The 23,273-nt window shown below is 40.9% G+C and overlaps 1 protein-coding gene across 3 annotated transcripts in view; it reads right to left on the bottom strand.

Moving 5' to 3' along the window:
* The window catches only part of LOC121009054 (asparagine synthetase domain-containing protein 1-like), a 205,873-nt gene that overhangs the window by 2,362 nt on the left and 180,238 nt on the right, over positions 1 to 23,273 (bottom strand). For 2 of the 3 annotated variants that reach the window (XM_040441978.1, XM_040441979.1), the window contains exon 5: positions 19,472 to 19,653. The exons of the other annotated variant lie outside the window; for it this stretch is intronic. In XM_040441978.1, coding sequence (XP_040297912.1) covers positions 19,472 to 19,653 — 182 coding nt within the window. The remainder of the gene's footprint in view (positions 1 to 19,471; positions 19,654 to 23,273) is intronic. 3 annotated transcript variants of the gene reach the window in all.

The raw sequence follows: 23,273 nt of genomic DNA, 5'->3' as shown, positions 1-23,273 counted from the left end.
AACGTCGGATCCGGTAATGCGCCGAAACGCCGTTATGCTTAAGGCCGGATCCGGATTAATGCCTTTCAATGGGCTTTAATTCCGATCCGGCCTTGCGGCAAGTGTTCAGGATTTTTGACCGGAGCAAAAAGCGCAGCATACTGCAGTATTTTTTCCGGCCAAAAAACGTTCCGGTCCGGAACTGAAGACATCCTGAACGGATTTCTCTCCATTCAGAATGCATTGGGATAATCCTGATCAGGATTCTTCCGGCATAGAGCCCCGACGACGGAACTCTATTCCGGAACACAACAACACAAGTGTGAAAGAGCCCTTACTTTGAGACAGATTTTCTGCCAGAATTGCACCAAAATTTTGTTGCAAAATGGCATGTCTTAGGCCCAGCCCTTTTCCAGAAAAGCCCTGCACACCCCCCAAAGTGTAGAAGCATTGGACAGATTTTTGGCGCAGATACATTAGTAAATCTGAGCCAGCGTCTAAAACAGGAGCTGAGAACATACAATGGGATTATCTTCTACTAACAGGAAACCGTATTAACAAATGGTAACTGGAATACAAATTAACCTTTTCACTACCTGAGGTTTTTGAGGTTTTATTTTTCCTCCCTTTCTTCCTTGAGCCAAAACTTTTTTATATTTCCGTTCACATAGCCGTATGAGGGCTTACTTTTTAAGGGACAAGTTGTGCTTTTTAATGCCACCATTAATTATGGCACTACGGTAAGCGGTAAAAAAAATGTAAAATGGGGTGGGAAAAAAACGCAATTTTATTACTCTATACAAGTTGATGAATCTGATGATTCCATGTTGTGGTTCACTTGTAGACCTAATAAAAAGTAAAAAATAAAATAAAAATTCAAATAACCCCCCTTTCCCTAAAATTTAAATCAAAGTACTTACTAAAAAAAATAAAAAATCAACATCATGGGCACCGCCACATGTGAAAAAACCTGTACTATTTCAAATATATATATATTTTTAATATATGTATGGTGAAAATGGCAGATTCGCTGTTTATTCACAAAAAAATGAATAAAAATTTATCAAAGTTTTTTCAAAAGGTTTTTCTCCAGTATTAAAATGTAACACTATATGTATAAAAACTATACATATGTGGTATTGCTGTAATCGTACTAACCTGGAGAATGAAAAGCACAATTCAGTTTTACTGCATACTGAACGCAGTTAAATCTGTATTTAATGCCATAAATACAGATTTTTCTTTTTTCAGTTAAGCCCTGAAAAACTACAGTACCATATTCCTCAATTATTTTTACCAGTTCTTACAGTGATTCATAGGGGTGAATTAAAAATATCAACAAATCATCTGGAGATGTTTTTCACATACTGCACCATATCCAAATCCCTTGACTTTTGTATTATATCTGCTTGCAAACTGCTAGAACCTAAATTGAAAAACCCTGTCTTGTCCCTCTTGACAGCAAGAAAGGGAAGGACCTACCACCACTCAGTCATACAGAAGCTTGAGGTACAGATTTTTATTCCTCGGAACAAATTTAGGTCCAAACCCCAATTGTCTTATGATCTCCCAAAGAAAAGGCCACTCAACTTTATCACAAGCTTTAGTGGCATTATGGAAAGTATAGCCCTCATGCGGTCATCCTTCATCCCGATGTTTGCATACAACCTTCCAAATTTGTAGTGGTTGTCTTAGCTGACATAAACCCACATTGATCGTCATGTACAGTACAGACCAAAAGTTTGGACACACCTTCTCATTCAAAGAGTTTTCTTATTTTCATGACTATGAAAATTGTAGATTCACACTGAAGGCATCAAAACTATGAATTAACACATGTGGAATTATATACATAACAAACAAGTGTGAAACAACTGAAAATGTCATATTCTAGGTTCTTCAAAGTAGCCACCTTTTGCTTTGATTACTGCTTTGAACACTCTCGGCATTCTCTTGATGAGCTTCAAGAGGTAGTCCCCTGAAATGGTTTTCACTTCACAGGTGTGCCTTGTCAGGTTTAATAAGTGGGATTTCTTGCCTTATAAATGTGGTTGGGACCATCAGTTGCGTTGAGGAGAAGTCAGGTGGATACACAGCTGATAGTCCTACTGAATAGACTGTTAGAATTTGTATTATTGCAAGAAAAAAGCAGCTAAGTAAAGAAAAACGAGTGGCCATCATTACTTTAAGAAATAAAGGTCAGTCAGTTAGCCGAAAAATTGGGAAAACTTTGAAAGTAAGGGCTATTTGACCATGAAGGAGAGTGATGGGGTGCTGCGCCAGATGACCTGGCCTCCACAGTCACCGGACCTGAACCCATATGAGATGGTTTGGGGTGAGCTGGACCGCAGAGTGAAGGCAAAAGGGCCAACAAGTGCTAAGCATCTCTGGGAACTCCTTCAAGACTGTTGGAAGACCATTTCAGGTGACTACCTCTTGAAGCTCATCAAGAAAATGCCAAGAGTGTGCAAAGCAGTAATCAAAGCAAAAGGTGGCTACTTTGAAGAACCTAGAATATTACATATTTTCAGTTGTTTCACACTTGTTTGTTATGTATATAATTCCACATGTGTTAATTCATAGTTTTGATGCCTTCATAGTCATGAAAATAAAGAAAACTCTTTAAATGAGAAGGTGTGTCCAAACTTTTGGTCTGTACTGTATAACTAATCTAACTTTTCATCCTCCCTGCTAAAACCTTTGTTAATATCTTAAGATTTGCATTCAGCAAGGAGATAGGCCTGTAAGAATCTGGATCTGTCTCATCTACAGATTTCAGGAAAAATTTGATTTGCAACGAATGCGAATTTCCTCGCGCTTCGTAGTAACGAATCACAATTTTTCCTAAAATGGCGGCTACACGTTTGAGGACATGGGGCAAGGAACTCTGGGAAGGCGGGATGACCCATAATGCATGAAGCCAATCAGCAGCCAGCCAGCCCTGTGATGTTACAGCCCTATAAATACGACAGCCATCTTGGATTCAGACATTTTCCAGCGTTCTGAGTGAAGAGACAGACGCGAGAAGGCGCTAGGGACAGCAATAGAAAAAACCTTATTGTGAAAAACCCCCAGAAAAAACGATTTATAAGTGCAGGGAAATATTATTTGGGGATCCAAATAGCCATTATACAGCTCTGTCATTCCAGCAATTTATCCATGTTATTGGGGTGCAAATGCTATGTTGAAAAGCCTTTATTGGCCTATTTCAGTACAAAAAGAAAAATATATTCTCAGTTCACTTCTGCAGTTATATGTGTTGAAAGCGTTTAGTGGCCTATTTCAGTACAGAAAGAAAAATATATTCTTAGTTCATTTCTGCAGGTATGTGTTGAAAGCGTTTAGTGGTCTATTTCAGTACAAAAAGATAAATATATACACATTTCACTGTTGCAGTTATTTGTTGTGAAAGCGTTTAGTGGCCTATTTCAGTACAAAAAGAAAAATATATTTATCGCTTTTAGGGGTGTTTTAATTTGCTTTTGATTTATTTAGTTCAGCTAAAAGTATGTCAGACAGAGAAGTGCCAGGCCATGCACAGAGGAGTGGCAGAGGCCTAAATGTTTCTGGCGCAGGCAGAGGTCGCAGCAGAGTAAGAGGGCGTGGCAGCAGGAGTCACAGCGAGGTCTGAGCTCCCGGTGTCATCTAGCGGTCATGTCTTGACCAGCAACCCAGCGGTTCTTGATTGGTTAACTCAGTCATCCACTTCATCACAAGTGACATCAGACACCCCCAGCCAACAGTCAGTGGGTTCGTCAGACACAACCCTTAGTTGGCATGGCCCGAGAGCAGGCCCTGTGCCCTCACCTGTACTCAACCTGACTCTGTCCTTTGCTGTTCCCTCAGCCACAGAAGTATTGTATGCTGTTGGCTCAGCTCCACTATACAGCGAGGACGAGCTATTAAAGGACAGTCAGCAGCTACTGCCCAGCCAAGATCTGGAGGAGACATCCGCTGCTTCCTCTGCTAGGTGGGCAAGTAGTGAGAGGAGAGTGGGTTGGGGGATGGTGTTGCGAGCGGTCAGGCACCTGACCCAGAGACCGTTGAGGAGGACATCAGTGACGTGCAGATACTACTTGATCATGATGAAGCCGATTGCACTTGGGAGCCAGGTGCAGAAGGGGCTTCATCATCAGAAGAAAAGGGTGGCAGCTTGTTCGTGAGGCAGCGGCTGAGCCAGCAGGGTGGCAGCAGTGGGAGGTCGGGAGCCAAACGTGCCCGGGGTAGACCACCTGTTTCGCAGCAGCCTACCTGCTCGGGAAGTAGTGGTTCAGGGGTTCACGGAGGCAGCAGTCAGTCAGTGCGGACTGTTAGGGGGAAAATCACCTACTCAGTGGTGTGGCAGTTTTTTGTTAAGCCACCGGAGGAGGTTAACATGCCAATAAGTAAAATCTGTGGGCAGAAAGTGAAGCGTGGCCAGGGTGCCAATGTTGGCACCATGGTCCTGCGTCAACATATGCAGCGTCACCATAAAGTGGCCTGGGAGAACCATGGCTCCGATTTGGTGGTCCAGCGTGCCGCAGTAACTGCTGCATCACCCATTGGCACGCACCAGGTATCAGACAGTCAAGGCTCCACCACCTCAGCCGAAGTCTGTCATTCCCATCTTCTGCTGGTCCAGATGCTCCTGCTCCTCCTCCTCCTCGTCAGTCATACCGTCAGCAATCGAATACCAAAGCGATTGCCAAGAGACAGCAGTATGCATGCACTCATCCAATGGCGCAGAAGCTGAATGTGCTCCTAGCCAAGTTGCTAGTGCTGCAGTCCCTCCCTTTCCAAGTGGTAGACTCTACACCTTTCAGATATGTGATGGCTTGTGCCGAGCCGAGGTGGAGAGTTCCAAGCCGTCATTACTTTGCGAAAAAGGCAGTACTAGCTCTACACAAATATGTAGAACAGAAGGTGGGCGAGTCCTTGAGCGTGTCCGTGTTTGCCAAAGTGCACGGCAATACATGTCCTTTACTGGGTGAATGTGGTTCCTGCACAGCCACACCAGCAACTTGGCCAGGTGACGCCGCTTCCGCCTCAGCGTTGGTCCTGTGACAATGTACGCCTCTGCCTCCTCATCCATGTCTTCAGCCTCCACTGCAGGGATAAGTCACAGTGCCCCTCCAGCATACCACATGTGCAGGGCACAGCGGTGTCGCACTGTTTTTGACGTTGTTTGCCTTGGCGAACGGAGTCGCACAGGGGAGGAACTGCTTTGTGTCTTTCAGCAAGAAATTGAATCCTGGCTTTCTCCCCGACAACTCAAAATCAGAGCCATGGTGACCGCCAACGGGAAAAACATTGTTTCGGCACTGCGTCAAGGAGGGCTGAGCCATGCGGCCTGCATGGCATACATGTTCAATCTGGTTGTCAAGTGGTTCCTGAAGTCTTCCACCCATCTGCAAGACATCCTAAAAATGGCCAGGAAACTTTGCATGCACTTCAGCCACTCGTACACCGCAAAGCACACCCTCCTTGAGCTGCAGAACAGCATCCCCCAACATAGGCTAATATGCAACGTATCCACCTGTTGGAATTCCACCCTCCATATGTTGGACCGACTATACGAACAGAGAAAGGCCATCAAAGATATCTTGATCCAAGCGGATAGGAGTACTCCCCTGTGTAACTTCAATGTCTGCCAGTGGCAGCTAATGCATGACACCTGCCATTTGCTCAGGCCCTTTGAGGACGCCACGTTATTTGTCAGCCGCCAGGACTATGGGATGAACAAAGTCATTCCACTGCTTTGTGTCCTGGAACAGATGGTGGTAACAATGGCTGGTCAGGGACAGGAGATGTGGCGCCTAGATCTGTAGAGCCCTGTGGGGGCTGAACTGGGGGAGGAGGACATTGGAGCACAGGCAATGTGTACCTGAATGGGTGGTTTTTCTACTCAGGTGAAAGGAGAGGAGGACCAGGAGCAGCCAGAGGATCTACAGGGCGATGAGGAAGACGAGAAAGAGGACCCAGACACACCGTGGTAATATGCAGTGGAGATGGAGGCAGGGAGTCCCTCCGAGTCACTTGCACAAATGGCCCGATGCATGCTCACTTGCTTGCGTAGTGACAGCCGAATTGTCACCATTCGGCAGAGGGAGGACTTCTGGCTCTCCACCTTGTTGGACCCTCGCTACCGGTCCAAAATGGGGGCCTTTTTTTTACACCCACTGAGAGGGAGGATAAACTGAACTACTCCAGAGATATCCTATGTAGTCAGTTGGCCGCTGCCTATCTGCGCCATCATCCATCCTTTCACAGGTCTGACCAGGGGGACCCTCTGCGCTCACGTTCCACTGCCATGGCTGCTGGGGAGGGGTGGGGTGGCAAGAGCTGTACCAGCTCCATCAGCAGCAGCCTGAGTCTACAGTCGCTGATGAGTAGCTTTCTTCACCCGCATAGTAACGAAACTACTCACCAGCAGCAGCAGTTAGACCTAGAGCAGGACCTGAACCAGCAGGGGGTGGCATACTTGGACAGCACCCTTCCAACCCAGACAATAAAAAGATAGAGTCTCTGAAAAATATACTAGTCTCCTCTAGCGCTGCAAATCCAAAGACAATGTGGGAAAAGTCTATTACTTGACGAAAATGTATAGAAAAAGACTGCGCTGCAAGAGGAAAATCTTCTCTATGTATAAAGTTCGTTTTTTGAATCTTCAACTAGTAGGATCACATGCCACCTCACGGTCCAACATTAGTGTGCAAACCTGTAGATGATGAGAAAACGCACTATGGTGTAGCAGGTTCCAAGCATCTAACGCTCCATGTGAACAGGTTATACTCACAGGATTCCTGGTAAGTGAAGGCGTGTAGAAATCTCGATGGTATCAAGGTAGAACTCTGCTAAAAGAGAGGACTATAGCGTAGTATGTCACAAAACTTAGTCTGCCTGCAAACAGATTATACTCACAGGGCTTCACTTGTCAGGTGCGTATGTATCTATTATAGACAGCTCAGATCCTGGATTACAGCTAACATCGATGTCCAAAACCTCTCAGGGAAAAGGTCGCAAGAGAAGTATGTGCGCACCAAAGGTCAGATAAAAACAATTTAATATTGGCAAAAAGTACAACTATAAAACATATAAAAATCTGGAGTATTGCCCGACCCGGGTTTCGCGATGATGCTTCGTCTGGGGCTTGATTGGTAATTGCATACCACTGTGTTTTAAATAGACAGGGAACCTCCCCTGGATCACATCATAGGCTCTTCCAAAAATACAGGTTAAAACAAATCATACACACAGAGTAAAACTAATACAATAAAAAGGACTGGAACCGAACCGGACAGCTAACGGCGAATATGTTAAAATAAGCAATTATTAATGTCACATTCAATATTAAGCCCTTGTGGTTGAATGGTGCCCATACGAAACATCCACTCAACCTCTTTTTTATTTATTATGGCAATAAAATCCCCCCCTCGAATAGGGTTATGTACTAATTCTAAACCAGTAAAAAGGAGACCCTTCGGATTTTTGTCATGGTGAATCTTAAAATGTAACGAAACACTATGGGTCTCAAGACCTTTTTTAATATTACGAATGTGTTCCTGCACCCGAGTCTTAAGGCTCCGTGTAGTCCTGCCCACATATTGGAGGCCACAAGGGCACTCCAAAAGATAAATCACTCCAACATTATTGCAGGAAAATTGCCCCTTGATTTTGAATGTGGTCTCTTTTGTTTTTTTAGATATAATTTGATCTACACACTTTTCTCGTTGTTTCGGGATACGGTTTTTGCAGGGTAGGCAAAAACCGCACCATGTGAACCTGCCCTTATTAGTACTGGTGCGTTTTTTGTTGGTAGCAAGACTAGCACTACGGACCAATTTGTTGGAGAGATTGTCTGCTCTTTTGAATACTACAGGAGGCCTGACCGGTAAATCTTTACTAAGTACAGGGTCATTCTGAAGAATATGCCAATTTTTTTGGATCATATTTTTAATACAGCCTATTTTACTATTATACTGGGTCAGAAAAGTATACCTGAAATCTTTTTTTGTTGCCTTTTTATCATCATTGATCTGGGGCTTATTCTCAAAACGTTTCTGTTCAATTTCATCTTTACAATGGTCTAGAAAACCTTTTTCATAGCCCTTTTCCAAAAATCTATGTTTGACCATCTGCCCCTGTTCCCTGTAATCATCTAGTTTGGTACAATTTTTTGAAATACGTTGGAATTGGCTTTTGGGTATGTTTTTGAGCCAAGATGGATGATGACAACTATTAAGTTCAATATATGTATTGACATCTACTGCTTTAAAAAAAGTCTTGGTTTTGAGTCTATCATCCTCTACAAAAATGACCAAATCAAGAAAATCTACAGAGATAGCACTAATATGATGAGTAAATTTAAGGTTAAAACTATTGACATTAATAGCCGCTAGAAAGCTATCTAGACCCTCCCTCTCACCTAACCAGATGAGAAGGCAGTCGTCTATGTACCTTCGCCATACAAAAAGCTGCCCCTTTCCTAAATCTTTTTTAAGGATCTGATCAATATTTTCCCTTTCCCACATCGTCATAAAAAGATTGGCGAGGCTTGGGGCGAACTTCGCCCCCATCGCCACACCAGAATGCTGAAGATAAAAAGTGTCTTTATATAAAAAATAGTTGTGGGTGAGGCAAAAATCTACACATTCCATAATAAAATTCTTTTGATCTGCTCCCATTTCTGGATCATTATTGAGGGCTTCTCTAACCCCTTTCATCCCCAAAAGATGGGGAATGCAGGTGTATAGAGACGATACATCAACCGTGGCTAACCACAGGGATCCATGCACTTCACCAATTTCTTCAATGAGGTCGATCACACTAGAGGAGTTTTTTAGGTAGGAGGGGGCCACAGTCACATATTTCTGTAAAAAGGAATCGATGTATTCGGAGACTCTACTGTTCAGGGAATCAATCCCCGACACAATAGGTCTCCCTGGTGGATTAACGGAATCCTTGTGGATCTTTGGTAAGAAATAAATAACCGGGGTGACTGGGCACTTCAAAAAGAGGTAATCATATTCTTTTTTATCTAACACCTCCTTCTCCAAACCTCTTTTTAAAATACTCTCCAGCTGCCCTTTGAACAAAATAAGTGGGTTGTTTTTCAAAACCAAATAGGTATCTCTGTCCAAAAGCAGTCTATCCATTTCCCTAGAATATTGTTCCACATCCATAATAACAACTCCCCCCCCCTTATCAGCCGGTTTAATCACTATCCTGTCATTTTTTTCCAACTGCTTCAGTGCCTCCTTCTCCCCCCTAGAGAGATTCTGCTTTTTTGGTTTGTAATCCATCTTTTCTAGTTCATTTAGGAGGCTCCTTTTAAAGGCGTCAATGCACTCATTATTTTTGTTTTTGGGGCAAAATTTGGATCTATTGCGAAGGTCCGTATGTAAGACCCCCTTAGTATTCACAATATTGACAGGTGGGGATGGTGTGTTATTCATATAATATTTTGCTATATTAAGTTTTCTAATATACCTATGGATGTCGAGGAATAGGCTGAATTTGTTGATACCATTGCTGGGTGCATATTTCAACCCTTTTTGTAGGACCAATTTTTCTTCTTTGGACAGTAGATACCCACTCAAGTTAAAAATACCTATTTGTTCCCCTTGCTTTTCTTCCCCCCCGGGATTGGGTTTCCGTCCCCCACCTCTATGACCTCGGTGTAACTTCTTTTTTGGGGCGTTCTTATTGTCTCTTTGAATGTTTGGGGGGGGTCCCTCTGTACCCCCCGCATACCCTGATGGGGAAAATTTTGGCTCAGATCGCTCACAGATGTGTCCGTTATGGCCAAAACTCTGTCTTGATCGGTTCCTGTCCTTGTCTGTTCAATAGTCGTCTGCTGCATACTTTTATTTTCCCTAATAGATTTAAGAGGAATGACAGAGTCTGTTTTGATAATGTTTCCTCCACTATTCTTCTTAGTGTTTAAAGGACTCCTACAATTGTTCAACCTTAATTGATCCCTAGTGGGATATGTAGGGACATACTCAGATCTCGATGAATGGTGTTGTTCTGTATTATAATATGGACGTTGTCTATATCTTTTATTATTATAATTATTAAAATTATTACCCTGATTATAATATGGTATAAAATTCTCTCTACGTCCATTGGGTATATAATGTTGGTTGTCCCTATAACCATAAGGAATATAATGTTGATCAGGATATTCCTCAAAGCTTCTTCTATCATTGTAAGGGTCCCTATTCACAAAAGGTTGCAGTGGATATTGTGAATTTATTCCAATATTACCTGTAGATACCTGTTCTCTATTCATCGCCTGTACAACAGATATATCCACACTCTTATCCATCAATCCCTTGTGATCCACATTAGTTGATGATTTCCATTTATATACCTTATTTTTCTGATAGTCCTCACAGACCTTTATGAACTTTTTACACTTTTTTGTCTTGACTTCTGCTTCAACTTTCATAATATTAGTTTGGCATAGTTTAGAAAGTTTTAAATATTCAGTAGTATCCTTATGTGGTGCTAACAAAGCCTGTAATTTCTCAATATTGGCATAATATGTTTTATAGTTGTACTTTTTGCCAATATTAAATTGTTTTTATCTGACCTTTGGTGCGCACATACTTCTCTTGCGACCTTTTCCCTGAGAGGTTTTGGACATCGATGTTAGCTGTAATCCAGGATCTGAGCTGTCTATAATAGATTTTACATACGCACCTGACAAGTGAAGCCCTGTGAGTATAATCTGTTTGCAGGCAGACTAAGTTTTGTGACATACTACGCTATAGTCCTCTCTTTTAGCAGAGTTCTACCTTGATACCATCGAGATTTCTACACGCCTTCACTTACCAGGAATCCTGTGAGTATAACCTGTTCACATGGAGCGTTAGATGCTTGGAACCTGCTACACCATAGTGCGTTTTCTCATCATCTACAGGTTTGCACACTAATGTTGGACCGTGAGGTGGCATGTGATCCTACTAGTTGAAGATTCAAAAAACGAACTTTATACATAGAGAAGATTTTCCTCTTGCAGCGCAGTCTTTTTCTATACATTTTCGTCAAGTAATAGACTTTTCCCACATTGTCTTTGGATTTGCAGCGCTAGAGGAGACTAGTATATTTTTCAGAGACTCTATCTTTTTATTGTCTGAATTGTTGTTGTGGGTTGTCTCTGTTTTTATACTATATTATGGATATTTTTGACTTTCGTGCTAATTTGGTATGTGATATTGATGCAGTTTTTCCTAGTGAGGGTGCCATTAATCAAAAAATTGCCTTGGAGAGCCTTTTTTCGGACCTAGAGAGGGATTTTGCTAGGGAGATCAGAACCATGTGGGATGTGGTCTCCTTGGAGAAATTTCTTTCCGAAAAAATGATCCCAGAAGGTTTGAGGTGGCAATTACCATTAAACTCTGAGGTCAAGGAGGACAAAGAGGAGTGGGAACTTGTAATGAATGAATGCAGCTTTAGAGCTATGACGTTCATTATATGTAAAAGAAAACAAAAACTCAAAAAGATTAATGCCAATATTGAGAAATTACAGGCTTTGTTAGCACCACATAAGGATACTACTGAATATTTAAAACTTTCTAAACTATGCCAAACTAATATTATGAAAGTTGAAGCAGAAGTCAAGACAAAAAAGTGTAAAAAGTTCATAAAGGTCTGTGAGGACTATCAGAAAAATAAGGTATATAAATGGAAATCATCAACTAATGTGGATCACAAGGGATTGATGGATAAGAGTGTGGATATATCTGTTGTACAGGCGATGAATAGAGAACAGGTATCTACAGGTAATATTGGAATAAATTCACAATATCCACTGCAACCTTTTGTGAATAGGGACCCTTACAATGATAGAAGAAGCTTTGAGGAATATCCTGATCAACATTATATTCCTTATGGTTATAGGGACAACCAACATTATATACCCAATGGACGTAGAGAGAATTTTATACCATATTATAATCAGGGTAATAATTTTAATAATTATAATAATAAAAGATATAGACAACGTCCATATTATAATACAGAACAACACCATTCATCGAGATCTGAGTATGTCCCTACATATCCCACTAGGGATCAATTAAGGTTGAACAATTGTAGGAGTCCTTTAAACACTAAGAAGAATAGTGGAGGAAACATTATCAAAACAGACTCTGTCATTCCTCTTAAATCTATTAGGGAAAATAAAAGTATGCAGCAGACGACTATTGAACAGACAAGGACAGGAACCGATCAAGACAGAGTTTTGGCCATAACGGACACATCTGTGAGCGATCTGAGCCAGAATTTTCCCCATCAGGGTATGCGGGGGGTACAGAGGGACCCCCCCCAAACATTCAAAGAGACAATAAGAACGCCCCAAAAAAGAAGTTACACCGAGGTCATAGAGGTGGGGGACGGAAACCCAATCCCGGGGGGGAAGAAAAGCAAGGGGAACAAATAGGTATTTTTAACTTGAGTGGGTATCTACTGTCCAAAGAAGAAAAATTGGTCCTACAAAAAGGGTTGAAATATGCACCCAGCAATGGTATCAACAAATTCAGCCTATTCCTCGACATCCATAGGTATATTAGAAAACTTAATATAGCAAAATATTATATGAATAACACACCATCCCCACCTGTCAATATTGTGAATACTAAGGGGGTCTTACATACGGACCTTCGCAATAGATCCAAATTTTGCCCCAAAAACAAAAATAATGAGTGCATTGACGCCTTTAAAAGGAGCCTCCTAAATGAACTAGAAAAGATGGATTACAAACCAAAAAAGCAGAATCTCTCTAGGGGGGAGAAGGAGGCACTGAAGCAGTTGGAAAAAAATGACAGGATAGTGATTAAACCGGCTGATAAGGGGGGGGGAGTTGTTATTATGGATGTGGAACAATATTCTAGGGAAATGGATAGACTGCTTTTGGACAGAGATACCTATTTGGTTTTGAAAAACAACCCACTTATTTTGTTCAAAGGGCAGCTGGAGAGTATTTTAAAAAGAGGTTTGGAGAAGGAGGTGTTAGATAAAAAAGAATATGATTACCTCTTTTTGAAGTGCCCAGTCACCCCGGTTATTTATTTCTTACCAAAGATCCACAAGGATTCCGTTAATCCACCAGGGAGACCTATTGTGTCGGGGATTGATTCCCTGAACAGTAGAGTCTCCGAATACATCGATTCCTTTTTACAGAAATATGTGACTGTGGCCCCCTCCTACCTAAAAAACTCCTCTAGTGTGATCGACCTCATTGAAGAAATTGGTGAAGTGCATGGATCCCTGTGGTTAGCCACGGTTGATGTATCGTCTCTATACACCTGCATTCCCCATCTTTTGGGGATGAAAGGGGTTAGAGAAGCCCTCAATAATGATCCAGAAATGGGAGCAGATCAAAAGAATTTTATTATGGAATGTGTAGATTTTTGCCTCACCCACAACTATTTTTTATATAAAGACACTTTTTATCTTCAGCATTCTGGTGTGGCGATGGGGGCGAAGTTCGCCCCAAGCCTCGCCAATCTTTTTATGACGATGTGGGAAAGGGAAAATATTGATCAGATCCTTAAAAAAGATTTAGGAAAGGGGCAGCTTTTTGTATGGCGAAGGTACATAGACGACTGCCTTCTCATCTGGTTAGGTGAGAGGGAGGGTCTAGATAGCTTTCTAGCGGCTATTAATGTCAATAGTTTTAACCTTAAATTTACTCATCATATTAGTGCTATCTCTGTAGATTTTCTTGATTTGGTCATTTTTGTAGAGGATGATAGACTCAAAACCAAGACTTTTTTTTAAAGCAGTAGATGTCAATACATATATTGAACTTAATAGTTGTCATCATCCATCTTGGCTCAAAAACATACCCAAAAGCCAATTCCAACGTATTTCAAAAAATTGTACCAAACTAGATGATTACAGGGAACAGGGGCAGATGGTCAAACATAGATTTTTGGAAAAGGGCTATGAAAAAGGTTTTCTAGACCATTGTAAAGATGAAATTGAACAGAAACGTTTTGAGAATAAGCCCCAGATCAATGATGATAAAAAGGCAACAAAAAAAGATTTCAGGTATACTTTTCTGACCCAGTATAATAGTAAAATAGGCTGTATTAAAAATATGATCCAAAAAAATTGGCATATTCTTCAGAATGACCCTGTACTTAGTAAAGATTTACCGGTCAGGCCTCCTGTAGTATTCAAAAGAGCAGACAATCTCTCCAACAAATTGGTCCGTAGTGCTAGTCTTGCTACCAACAAAAAACGCACCAGTACTAATAAGGGCAGGTTCACATGGTGCGGTTTTTGCCTACCCTGCAAAAACCGTATCCCGAAACAACGAGAAAAGTGTGTAGATCAAATTATATCTAAAAAAACAAAAGAGACCACATTCAAAATCAAGGGGCAATTTTCCTGCAATAATGTTGGAGTGATTTATCTTTTGGAGTGCCCTTGTGGCCTCCAATATGTGGGCAGGACTACACGGAGCCTTAAGACTCGGGTGCAGGAACACATTCGTAATATTAAAAAAGGTCTTGAGACCCATAGTGTTTCGTTACATTTTAAGATTCACCATGACAAAAATCCGAAGGGTCTCCTTTTTACTGGTTTAGAATTAGTACATAACCCTATTCGAGGGGGGGATTTTATTGCCATAATAAATAAAAAAGAGGTTGAGTGGATGTTTCGTATGGGCACCATTCAACCACAAGGGCTTAATATTGAATGTGACATTAATAATTGCTTATTTTAACATATTCGCCGTTAGCTGTCCGGTTCGGTTCCAGTCCTTTTTATTGTATTAGTTTTACTCTGTGTGTATGATTTGTTTTAACCTGTATTTTTGGAAGAGCCTATGATGTGATCCAGGGGAGGTTCCCTGTCTATTTAAAACACAGTGGTATGCAATTACCAATCAAGCCCCAGACGAAGCATCATCGCGAAACCCGGGTCGGGCAATACTCCAGATTTTTATATGTTTTATAGTTGTACTTTTTGCCAATATTAAATTGTTTTTATCTGACCTTTGGTGCGCACATACTTCTCTTGCGACCTTTTCCCTGAGAGGTTTTGGACATCGATGTTAGCTGTAATCCAGGATCTGAGCTGTCTATAATAGATACATACGCACCTGACAAGTGAAGCCCTGTGAGTATAATCTGTTTGCAGGCAGACTAAGTTTTGTGACATACTACGCTATAGTCCTCTCTTTTAGCAGAGTTCTACCTTGATACCATCGAGATTTCTACACGCCTTCACTTACCAGGAATCCTGTGAGTATAACCTGTTCACATGGAGCGTTAGATGCTTGGAACCTGCTACACCATAGTGCGTTTTCTCATCATCTACAGGTTTGCACACTAATGTTGGACCGTGAGGTGGCATGTGATCCTACTAGTTGAAGATTCAAAAAACGAACTTTATACATAGAGAAGATTTTCCTCTTGCAGCGCAGTCTTTTTCTATACCCTTCCAACCCAGCCTGGCTGACATCATCATTTATTTGACCTTTCTTCTTATTTGTCAGAAGGAAGGAAAAATGAGACGAACAACGGATCCTGTCTGTGTTGCAGCTGTAAGGCCTGTATGGTCCCATCAGAATTGGCTTATGATTTGGTAGCCAAAAGCAGGCGTGGGTATAAAACACAGAAGACATGCAAATATTCCATTCACGTGTCATCTCTGTTTTAGATCCACTCCTGTTTTATTTTGGCATTAGCAATACTGATGGATTATTGAGCAAATGCTGACCGAGTAAAGGGTATGCTCCACAGACAGGGGCAATTTAATCAGTGACGTTAACACAAACTTACTGCTGACACCCTCTCCACTCTGTTAGGGGAGCTCTACTTGTATAAGCGTTTAATAGAACAGGTTCTCTGTAGACATCTATGTGGAATCAGCTGACGAGGGTGTAAAAGGAGTGCTCTTTTTTTTTACGCTAACATCGACCTGAAAGGCTGAGTTGATTTGGTCAGTTTTGGCCCCGTGACTGCACAAATAAGTGAAGTATGCAGTGATTCTAAGAGCGACCCCGTCATCTGCATGTCATAGTGACTCACAGTATTTCAATACCACAGCAGACTCCCTTATGCGTGTTACTGCAAGGCACAATGTTCTACACCCCTATAAAGGCTCTCTGCAGCCTGAAAATAGAGGTTTTTTTTTCATGCAATTCGCAGTGAATAAATTCGGATCAAAGCGCATCTTTTCGAAAAATTTGTCGAACCCGCCAAATCGAATTTTTGGGAAATTCTCTCATCTCTAGTCTCATCCTTAGGGCTCATGCACACAACCATGTGCCGGCCGGGCCCGTGCTGCCAACCGCAAATTGAGGTCTGCAATGCACGGGCACCAACCGTAGGGCCGCCCATGCGGACACAGACCCATTCACTTGAATGGAGTCCGCGATCCCCATCCGATGGTCCGCACTGCAAAAAAATGTAGCGCTTCCATGGGTTTCCGTGCCTTCGTTCGGCACTGCCCGGATTGCGGACCCATTCAAGTGAATGGGTTTGCATTCGTGATGCGGTGCAAAAACAGCCGAGCCTGTATTTTGCATTGTTTTCTGGCCACAATACAGACCCAGCCGGCACACGGTTGTGTGCATGAGCCCTTAGCCTGCTTGGGAATTAAAGAAAGTGTGTCACCAAAAATTGTATCTGCCAGTTAAAACTAGATAGCAACACATATCCTTTTTTTCTAATCTTTCCGGAACAGCCACCTTGCCTGAGCTGTTCTTAACAGCAATTAGAAGCATTATGAAAACTGCTTTATGGCAGCCACATGGACCATAGACATAATGGTATGGAGCTGGATCTATTGACATTTACGGGAGAGTTTTCTAGTCATACTCTGACCTGAGCAGAGGTTATTGTACAAGGAAAGAATAGATAAGCTTTGACAATCACCTATTGTAAATAGTGGAATCTGTCTTATCTATACACAGAGGTGATATAATTACAGGCAGGATTAAAATGACAGATGTTTTTTGTTTAAAGGGTTTCTGTCACCTGAAAAATGGGTATTGGCTGACATTAGCGATGTGCTAATGTCAACTTAACAGAACTATATTAGTGTCATCTCACTGCCTGAAGCCTTTATTGAGAAAAACAAACTTTTATAATATGCTAATTAACCTCTAGGAGCAGGAGGGCATGGCACCTGCTCCTAGAGGCTCAGTTTGCCCACCTCTTTTAACGCCCTTCTTCTCTTGATTGACAGGGCCAGGGTAGCGCTGCTCTCCTGCCGCGTTTACTGCGAAAATCTCGCGCCTGCGCAGTCCCGTTCAGTATTCGGCACAGGCGCAGTGAGGGAAGGACGCTCGGCGGCTGCTGGCTTCCTCACTCCTCCTGTGCTGAATACGTCACAGTGCTCCCGGAAGAGAAGACAGCCGGCATCGCAGAGAAGGAGGAGGAGATTGCAGAGACGTTGCTGGATCCTTCTATGTGGTAAGTATTTTCCTAATTGCCCAGCGCTTTATTCCCACTTATACCACCAATGATCAAGGTGGAAAAAAATAAACAATATTTTAGACTAATATTAAATTTATTTAGAAACCCTATATAACCAACGAATCAAATTCATTTGGCCACCAGATTAAATAAATATATATATATATATATATATATATATATATATATATATATAGTACAGACTAAAAGTTTGGACACACCTTCTCATTCAAAGAGTTTTCTTTATTTTCATGACTATGAAGGCATCAAAACTATGAATTAACACATGTGGAATTATATACATAACAAACAAGTGTGAAACAACTGAAAATATGTCATATTCTAGGTTCTTCAAAGTAGCCACCTTTTGCTTTGATTACTGCTGTGCACACTCTTGGTATTCTCTTGATGAGCTTCAAGAGGTAGTCCCCTGAAATGGTCTTCCAACAGTCTTGAAGGAGTTCCCAGAGATGTTTAGCACTTGTTGACCCTTTTGCCTTCACTCTGCGGTCCAGCTCACACCAAACCATCTCGATTGGGTTCAGGTCCGGTGACTGTGGAGGCCAGGTCATCTGGCGCAGCACCCCATTACTCTCCTTCATGGTCAAATAGCCCTTACTTTCAAAGTTTTCCCAATTTTTCGGCTGACTGACTGACCTTCATTTCTTAAAGTAATGAAGGCCACTCGTTTTTCTTTACTTAGCTGCTTTTTTCTGGCCATAATACAAATTCTAACAGTCTATTCAGTAGGACTATCAGCTGTGTATCCACCTGACTTCTCCTCAACGCAACTGATGGTCCCAACCCCATTTATAAGACAAGAAATCCCACTTATTAAACCTGACAGGGCACACCTGTGAAGACCATTTCAGGGGACTACCTCTTGAAGCTCATCAAGACAATGCCAAGAGTGTGCACAGCAGTAATCAAAGCAAAAGGTGGCTACTTTGAATAACCTAGAATATGACATATTTTCAGTTGTTTCACACTTGTTTGTTATGTATATAATTCCACATGTGTTAATTCATAGTTTTGATGCCTTCATAGTCATGAAAATAAAGAAAACTCTTTAAATGAGAAGGTGTGTCCAAACTTTTGGTCTGTACTGTATAAATATATATATATATATAATATCTGGTGGGCAAATTAATTTGATTCGTTGGTGATATAGGGTAAATGACAGTGTACTTTTATCCTGTGTCTGGAAAACTTCTTTGATATGTAATAAAGGATATGATTTTTAGAAGCTGGATTTTCTCTCTTTAGGGTTTATAAATTGTTACCGTAATTATTAGTATTTGTTTTTCCTAAAATCCCCCTTGATCATTGGTGGTATAAGTGGGAATAAAGCGCTGGGCAAGTACGAAAATACTTACCACATAGAAGGATCCAGCGACATCACTGCAATCTCTTCCTTCTTCTCTGCGATGCCGGCTGTCTTCTCTTCCTGGAGCACTGTGACAAATTAGGCGCAGTGAGGAAGCCAGCTGCCGCCGAGCGTCCTTCCCTCACTGCGCGTGCGCCGAACGGGATGGCTAAGGCGCGAGATTTTCGCAGTAGACACGGCCGGCGGGAGGAGAGCAGAGCTACCCTGGCCCTGTCAATCAAGAGAAGAACGGAGTGAAAAGAGGTGGGCAAACGAAGCCTCTAGGAGCAGGTGCAACGCCCCCCTGCTCCTAGGGGCTAATTAGCATATTATAAACGTTTGTTTTTCTCAATAAAGGCTTCAGGAGGTGAGATGGCACTAATATAGTTATGTTCAGCTGACATTAGCACATCGCTAATGTCAGCCAGTTTAATACCCATTTTTCATCAATAGATACTTATGACTACACTCATAATGGATATTATGCAGGGCTTTCATACTGCTGTCACTAAGACTAATGTATTCAGTTCAACCACTCAGCTGCACAGTATATCTTACTGCAATACTAAAAAAAAAAAAAAAAAATCATATATAGTAAGTTTTTGGATTATAGTGAGGAGGGAGTGAAAAAAGGGGTATCCATTAAATTATTTAAAGAACAATTCCTGACTAATAAGAATTATGCATTGATACAAACCAATACCTTGCTTCCTTGCTATGATCACCAATAACTCTGTCATCCCGTCCAAGATTTCTGCAAGAGATACGTCCTAACTCCATGCTTAATTCTTCAAGGAGGCCTCTGTAACCTTCTCTGTTGAATCTTACTCTGTGACGAGAATAACCAGCAAGTTGCTCATCTGCACCAATACCTGTGAGAACAACCTATTGATTGGGGGAGCAAATATATGGTTAAGCTATTTGTCCTTGAAAAAATAAGTGATTAGGCATCATAACGGACTTTAAAATTGTTCTGGTTTGTTACTTGAAATAATCAACTCAACCTGCAAAGGTTAACCCTTAGGATACTAGCAGCATACATGTACAGCGCTGATATCCGGGTCTGAAATCGCAGCGCCGTACAGCTATGGAGCAGCGCCCGCCCAATCAGCTGCAGGGATCCGGCAGTCACTGATAGCCGGACAACTGCTGTATGCACTGGCATCGGTGAAAACACAGATGCCGGCGCATTAACCCTTGCACTGCTGCAGTCAGCGCTGACCACGGCACGTGCGGATCCTGCCGGGTGCGGGTGGCCATCAGGTCCCTGCGCTGCTGTGACGGGGACCCGATGGCAGGGAAGGCACCCCGATGCCTTCCTTAGCCCCAGCCCCCTGGATTTCACAGGCAGGAAGCTACAAGTGTATTATACTGTGTAATACACTTACACAGCCAATGCATTACAATACAGTAAAGTATTGTAATGCATTGTAAAGGAGATCAGACCCACAAAAGTTGAAGTCCCAGAGTGGGACAAAAAATAAAGTGAAAAAAGAAGTTAAAAAAATAAAGTTTTTTTTTAAAAAAAGCGTCCTTTTCCCAAAATAAAGCAAAAAAAATAAAAAATAAAAAAGTGTAAAAAATAGGGAAAAAAAGAAAAGTAGACATATTAGGTATCGCCGCATCCATATCGACCGGCTCTATTAAAATATCACATGACCTAACCCCTCAGATGAACACCGTCAAAAAACTAAAATAAAAACTGTCACCTTACATCACTAAAAGTGCAACACCAAGCGATCAAAAATGTGTATGCCCCCCAAAATAGTACCAATCTAACCGCCACCTCATCCCGCAAAAAATGAGCCCCTACCTAAGACAATCACCCCAAAAAAAAATGAAAAAACTATGGCTCAGACTATGTAGACACTAAAACATGATTGATTTTTTTTCTTGAAATTTTTTTTTATTGTGTGGTGTAAAAAAAATTAAAAAGTAGACATATTAGGTATTGCTTCCTGCGTAAAAACCTGCTCTAAAAAAAAATACCACATGACCTAACCCTAAAGTCTCAAAGCCATTTTTTGTCACCTTACATCACAAAAAGCGTAATAGCAAGGGATCAAAAAGTCATAAGCACCCCAAAATACTGCCAGTCATCTCATCCCACAAAAAATGAACCCCTACCTAAGACAATCGCCCAAAAAATAAAAAAAAAAGGGCTCTGACAAAATGGCAACACAAAAACAAGATTTTATTCTGTTCAAAAATGATTTAAAACTTGATGTGTAAAACTTAACAAAAACAAAAATGATAGACATATTAGGTATTGCCGCGTCCAAAACAACCTGCTCTATGAAAATATCACATTATACGCCCCCTCAGAGTGCTGTAAAAAAAAAAAAAAAATAAGTGCCATTTATTTCACCTTGCCTCACAAAAAGTGTATTACCAAACCATCAAAAAGTCTTATGTACCCCAAAATCGTACCAAACAGTTACCTCATCCTGAAAAAATTAGCCCCCACATAAGACCAATGGCACCCATAAACATATCCATCAAAATCTGCGCTGCAAAAGCCATATGGCGCTCCTTACTTTCTGAGTCCTGTCATGTGCACCCACAGCAGTTCACCACCACATATGGGGTGTTGCTGTATTCAGGAGAAAATGGGTAACAAATAATGGGGTGCTTTTTCTCCTGTTACCCTTTGTGAAAATGAAAAATTTGCTGCTAAATCAACATTTTATTGGAAGAAACAAAACTCTTCATTTTTACAGCCAAGTGTTTCCAAATTCCATAAAACACTTAGTGGGTCAAAGTGCTCAGTACTACCCTTAACCACTTCACATCTGGGCCATTTGCCCCCTTCCTGACCAGGCCTAATTTAGCAAATCTGACATATCTCACTTTATGTGGTAATAACTTTGGAACGCTTTTACTTATCCAAGCCATTCAGAGATTGTTTTCTCCTGACACATTGTACTTCATGCTAGTCATAAATTTGAGTCAATATGTTTGACCTTTATGAAAAAATCCCAAATTTACAATACATTTTGAAAAATTCGCAATTTTCTAAATTTCTATTTCTCTCCTTTTAAAACAGAAAGTGATACCTCATAAAATATTTATTACTTAACATTCTCCATATGTCTACTTTATGTTGGCATCATTTTGGAAATGTCATTTTATTTTTTTAGGACGTTAGAAGGCTTAGAAGTTTAGAAGCAATTCTTAAACTTTAAGAAAGTTGCCAAAAACCCCTTTTTAAAGACCAGTTCAGGTCTGAAGTCACTTTGTGGGGCCTACATACCCCCATAAATGACACCATTGTAGAAACTACACCCCTCAAGTTACTTAAAACCGATTTTACCGATTTTACAAACTTTGTTAAAGAAAAAAAAATTAATTTCACTTTTTTGGCAGATTTTCAATTTTAATCCAATTTTTTCTTCAACACATCGATGGTTAACAGCCAAACAAAACTCAATATTTATTACCCAGATTCTGCGGTTTACAGAAACACCCCACATGAGGTCATAAACTGCTGTATGGGCACACTAAAGGGCGCAGAAGAAAAGGAGCGCCACATGGTTTTTAGATGCCATTTGAAGCCCCCCTGATGCACCCTTACAGTAGAAACTCACAAGAAGTGACCCCATTTTGGAAACTAGGGGATAAGGGGCCAGTTTTATTGGTACTATTTTTGGGTACATATGATTTTTTGATCATTCATTATAACACTTTATGGGGCAAGGTGACCAAAAAATTGGTTGTTTTAGCACAGTTTATATTTATTTATTTTTACAGCGTTCACCAGAGGGGTTCGGTCAAGTGACAATTTTATAGCGCAGATCGTTACGGACGTGGCGATACCTAATATGTATACTTTTTCGTATTTATTTAAGTTTTACACAATAAATAGCATTTTTTAAACAAAAAAAATTATGTTTTAATGTGTCCATGTTCTGAGAGCTATATATATTTTTTTTTTTTTAGAGATTTTCTTATGTCGGGGCTCATTTTTTGCAGGATGAGGTGACGGTTTTATTGGTACCATTTGTGCCTTTTTGATCACTTGGTGTTGCACTTTTTGTGATGTAAGGTGACAAAAATGGCTTTTTTTGTCAGTTTTTTTTTTTTATGATGTTCACCCGAGGGGTTAGGTCATGTGATATTTTTATAGAGCTGGTTGTTACGGACGCGGCGATACCTAATATGTATCCTTTTTAATTTATTTATTTCACTTAAACACAATAATAGCATTTTTGAAACCCAAAAAATTATCTTTTAGTGTCTCCATGCTCTGAGAGCTATATATATATATTTTTTTTTTATTATTTTTTTTAGAGATTATGTTATGTAGGGGCTCATTTTTTGCGGGATGAGGTGACGGTTTTATTGGTACAATTTTGTGGGACATACGCCTTTTTGATCACTTGGTGTTGCACTTTTTGTGATGTAAGGTGACAAAAATTGCGTTTTTTTTTTTTACACAGTTTTACTTTTTTATGGTGTTTATCGGACTGGGTCGATCATGTGATATATTTATAGAGCCGGCCGTC

The sequence above is a fragment of the Bufo bufo genome, chromosome 7 (assembly GCF_905171765.1).
Source record: "Bufo bufo chromosome 7, aBufBuf1.1, whole genome shotgun sequence".
Lineage (NCBI taxonomy): Eukaryota > Metazoa > Chordata > Amphibia > Anura > Bufonidae > Bufo > Bufo bufo.
Note: the sequence above shows the minus strand (reverse complement) of the source record. Positions and strands in the feature narration are given on the sequence as shown.